The sequence below is a fragment of the Mus pahari genome, chromosome 15 (genome assembly GCF_900095145.1).
Source record: "Mus pahari chromosome 15, PAHARI_EIJ_v1.1, whole genome shotgun sequence".
NCBI lineage: Eukaryota > Metazoa > Chordata > Mammalia > Rodentia > Muridae > Mus > Mus pahari.
In genome coordinates this window covers 51,215,794-51,220,689 of record NC_034604.1, presented here as the reverse complement: position 1 = coordinate 51,220,689, position 4,896 = coordinate 51,215,794, and the positions used below count along the sequence as shown (strand labels likewise).

At 44.2% G+C, this 4,896-nt stretch overlaps 1 protein-coding gene across 1 annotated transcript in view; it reads right to left on the bottom strand.

Moving 5' to 3' along the window:
- Positions 1–4,896, bottom strand: part of Megf10 (multiple EGF like domains 10) — a 161,250-nt gene that overhangs the window by 48,018 nt on the left and 108,336 nt on the right. The window contains exon 10 of the mRNA XM_021214325.2: positions 806–1,018. Coding sequence (XP_021069984.1) covers positions 806–1,018 — 213 coding nt within the window. The remainder of the gene's footprint in view (positions 1–805; positions 1,019–4,896) is intronic.

Below are 4,896 nucleotides of genomic sequence, written 5' to 3'. Positions count from 1 at the left end.
CTCTCTCTCACACACACACACACACACACACACACACACACACACCAATACAAAAGAACAGACCAACCGCATACCTCTGTGCCTCTGCAGTCCTAGTGGATTTGATATGGCTAAGTATAACTGTAGTACCATCTGCACTGAATACAAACAAAATCCTTTCTGCTAACATCTGAGCTATTGTATACTGTACTAGATTTTTGCCAAATTTATCTTTTCCAGAAGTCTGCAACTGGGATGGGAATTCTAAGTCATATGTATCTGGTCCTTGGAGGAGGTCAAAGAAAGGAATAGGTGGGAAGATATTTTTCAGAGACAGACAAGCACCGTAGGGTGGGCAGGATTATAGCTTCCTGTTCCCAAATTTTTGGAGAGATTTTTGAGCTGAAAGACCCCCATGAGGTTTTTATTTTTGTCAGAGCGATCAGTTCTGAAAGCAATTCCACATGTGACAGCCACATGCGAAGCACTTTCACAAACCCTCCCACTTCCTCTCCATAGCCTTTCCTTCTTCCACAGATGTGTTGTCAGGCAAACGATGCTTCAGTGAGCATGATGCTTTTGCATTCTGAACTCGTCTCTCCACAGTATCTTTGCTTCTAAGGGAATGTCACACAAGCCTTCTTTTAGAGAAAAGTTCTGTTAATCTCAGAAAAAAAAAAATCAGTTTTACTAGTCTCCACCGATATATGAAATAACTTAATAGCTATTCACAAACAATAACCTTAGTCCTTTGAACATGGGCTTTCAAGTCAGTGAAGGGAAAACTTTAATAGAAAATGTTTTTCCAGAGGCTGCTGGCACTCACCTGTGAGTGTTGTCCAGGTGGCAGGGACACCGCTTGTCACATTTGATGCCGTAAAGCCCCTCGGGACACAGGCGTGCCTCGCAAAGTTCACCTGCAAAGCCTGCTTCACACAGGCATGTGCCACTCACGTGGTAGCACTTGCCTCCGTTGACACACCTGCAGGTCTCAGCACAGCGAACTCCATAGGTCCCAACAGGACATTCGTCCTGACACCTATTCAAACAAGGGGGCAACAGTTGATTCAAAAGGGCCTCGTTGTGTACAGGTTGAAATACCTTGTGATCCCATAGTATTTCATATTTATTCCGTAGAAAAGTAACAAGATGGATCGCTCTGTAGCAGGAGAACTAAATACAAAGACGAGAGCTTCCAAAATCAGAGGCCCTCTACCCCAGTTTATAGGTTATAAGGAGGCCTGGAGTTTTCTAACAAAGTTTTCAGGGAAGTGGAATATTGCCCTCTGTTGTGAAGGACTGCCAAATGGCAAGGAAAAATAATCAACCCCAAATTTCACCTTAGAGTCTTTATAACGAAGAAGGGGCTCAGCGGGGAGAGATGCTTTGGTAAGCTGCTTGAGGAGGAAGGAATGAAAGGATTCCTAGCTACTTTGTGGAAAGCATGAATAGTTAACGGGGCCAGCCAAATCTCTTTTTGGAGAGGTGAGGTGATTGGGAGGATTCTGCCAAGAAGGCAGACAGACAGTCTCATCTAGTGGAGCACACACCACAGTAGGGGTCACCGTCTCAGCAGACACTTCCCATGTGGCTTTCCTGCCATGCCAGACTCTGATTTTTTTTTTTTTTTAAATGTAGGTCAGTATTGTGTTTTCCAGACCTGAACCATGTAAGCAGCAAGACCTGCTTAGGAGCAATGGCACAGAAGCAGTTCCAAGAGAAACAGCCTTTCTACCAGGCTGGGCACAATTCTAATGATAGGGCGTGGTAAGCGTCAATATTGGGATGCTAAGTATAGAGGGGAAAGCTTGGGAATCTTCTGACGTTTTGCTGGTTGACTCTGGCTCTAGTCGGCACTAAACTTGATGGGGAAAAGAAAAGAGGGGCTCCTAAAAGCAGGATCCACTGCTTCTAGAACTCTCTCCTTGCACTTGCAAGCCTGCTGCCACTGAGGGCTTAACTACAAGAGATATCCTGGAGTAGCTGACTTTAGAGCTACCCATGAACAAGTATTTTTTCAGACCATAGTATTTTTAGAAAGGCCATCAATATTTTTTAACCTTCAAGATGCTTTTATAAACCAAGTCATCTGATTTGTTCTTTTAAAATGTACACTTTAGGAAGAGACTATGTGAGGTACAGTAATTTACCTGATCCAGGCTTATCCCCCCCACCCCCCCACCCCCGCTAAAGGTTGGCAAGACAGCTTCGAAGTTTGTCTGACAAGATACCTTTACAACTCAAGATACCTTTACAACTCAATGCCAGTGGAAAAAAAAGGTTTAAAAAGAAATTACCAGTTCCTCACCTCCTTCCATAAATTTATAAATAAAACAAAATGTTAAACTTTGGGTTGGTGGGATGATTCAGTGGGAGAAGATACCTAATAGCCTGAATGCGATCCCAGGAGTCACATGATTGAGGGAACGGACTTCCTCAAGTTGTTCTGCGAGACTCTGACCCCAACGCACACAGTGAATACCTAAGTGTTAAAAGTGTTAATCAAGTAAAGGTTGGATCTTGGGTTATCTGTATGATTTTTAAGTGGTTTAAGCATGATGTAAAGGCTGTTGGAAGCAGTGTATGTCAGATGTCTAGGAAAGTTACGTTGCCCCATCATAGGGAACTATTTTGTCGGACTTACTGTGACTTGGCACAGCATTTTCCTTCTCTTGGAAAGAAAAATGTATAATAGCCGGTCTCGGCCTGTATTTATCTTTCTAGCCTCTAATTAAAGATCTAGTAGTTTCTAGTATAAATGCAGAACGAATTCACTCTTTTTTTTTTTCTTCTGTCTTAGCCACAGCTACAGCAGTAGGTTCCTGTCAATCATGGTTAGGTACGCACACCTGGGAAACTCAAGCAGACCTCAGCTTTCTAGTAGAGACTTTTCCCGTGGTTTTTAAATCACTGTTATAACTGTGCACATATATAAGGTGCAGTGTGATGATTCTGTGTATACCTAACATTTTCTATTTAAATAGACATCACAGGTGGCTATGACTCTCAGCTAGGCCTCTAGCTTAAGATCACCATTTCCCCTACAAACCGTTAAAGTTGCTGTTCTGGTACCACAAGAAGAATAAGAAGGGCTATCTCAGGAATCATTAATACATTTTTCTTCAGAAGGATGGCAGGGAGATAACAGAGGGTAATAAAAATTGACCAGGAAAGAAACATAAAAACTATTTCTATTAAACTATTGCTTTTTTTAAAAAAACAAAAAAGACTATTTCTATTAAAAAGAAAAGAAGAAAGAAATTTCTAATAGTGTTTTGGAGTAAGGAGAAAGGATGATCGTTAAGTAGACAAAACCTGAAAAAAACACCAATTAATCAGGAACATTCTTACACCGATATTCTGAATCCTACTTTGTATCACTCTGTGAACTTGGGGATGAAGTCAGGGTGGCAGCTCCTTCTGGTCCTTTGGAGCATGTCACTTCCCAGAGTGACCGGAATAGCTGAGCTGAATCATGATTCAGTGTGTAAGACTCACATTCTTCACCTGACCTGGACTCTGGGGTCAGCAGCCTGTCTTTGTAACATCTGGAGCTGCTGTCCTGGGGGGAGGCCAAAGGAATTGGGAAAGAGCCAACTTTTCCACAGTCACAGAGACGGAGTGGTCCGGCATTGAAGACCAGCACTGCATTCCTCCAATCCTGGCTGCAGTTCCTGACTTTGTGCCTGTACCCCAGCTTTTCTTCACTTTCAGAATCATGCAGAACACAGGTCTGGCAGGGCTGTCTCGGGGTTCACTATAACAGACTCCCTTACTGAGTTGTGAATACTCACTGAGCACTCTTTATAGGTATGGGTCATGCCTTATCATCATAGAACCACAGAGTGGCCCTGTGACATACCATTAGCACCTTCTAAGGTATCTCAGATCATCTTCCCCTCATTACTGACAACTTCACTGGATATTCTATCTCCTTACCACAGTGTCCTTTTGGGTCTTCCCACAGACCTCAAAGCCTCTTATTTGTCATCTGCTGTGTCGTCCCGCCAGCCTGCAGGGCTCACCACTTGTTTCCCTGTGGTGGGGTGGCGGCCCCACATCCTGGGTGTATTTGCTGGCAACTGCCTGTGGTGGCAACCTCTGTGGAGCAGCCCCTCCTAATCACTCCAGGCACACAGATGTCTCAAGACAAGTGAAGGGTCATTTACGATCCCCACCCTTGCGTCTCCTCCCCACCTCCTGCCACAAACTGCCCGCAGCCACTCCCTGTCGTCTTTCATAGAGATGAATGTGCTTTCTGCATCCCATGGATTGCATATGTTAATAACTCAAAACAGAGACAAGAACAGCAATGGAAAACAGTAACCACAGGGCATCCATCGCCAACGCTCCACAAAGGCTTGCGTAGAACAACTGTCCAGTCCCACCTCATTTTCCCCCTTCCTCGAGTTTCAAAATTTTACCGGAAAGTTAGCTGTTCTCTTCCCCCGTGTTCTGACTTCGCTAAGCACATGTTCATTGGCCTTGGAGGTGTGGTGTTTCTGTGTTGCTTTTAAACTTAAAATCTCTAGAGCCTAAAACATTATATAAAACATGGCTTGAATCCTGCTTGGCTTTGTCCCTCTCCTTTCCCCGACCCTGTTTTCTGTAATATAAACGTCTAAGCATGGCTTAGAGCTAGGCTCGGGAATCACAAAGTCACATGGAGTAGCCCAGTCCTACACTGTAAAATGGATAATCAAGGTGTCTATAATTCATACGTCAAAACAGCAAAAGGAAACTATATGCACATGCCAGCAAGATTCTGCTGAAGGGACCCTGATATTGCGGCCTCTTGTGAGGCTATGCCAGTGCCTGGCAAACACCGAAGTGGAGGCTCACAGCCAGCTATTGGATGGAACACAGGGCCCCCAATGGAGGAGCTAGAGAAAGTACCCAAGGAGCTGAAGGGGCCTG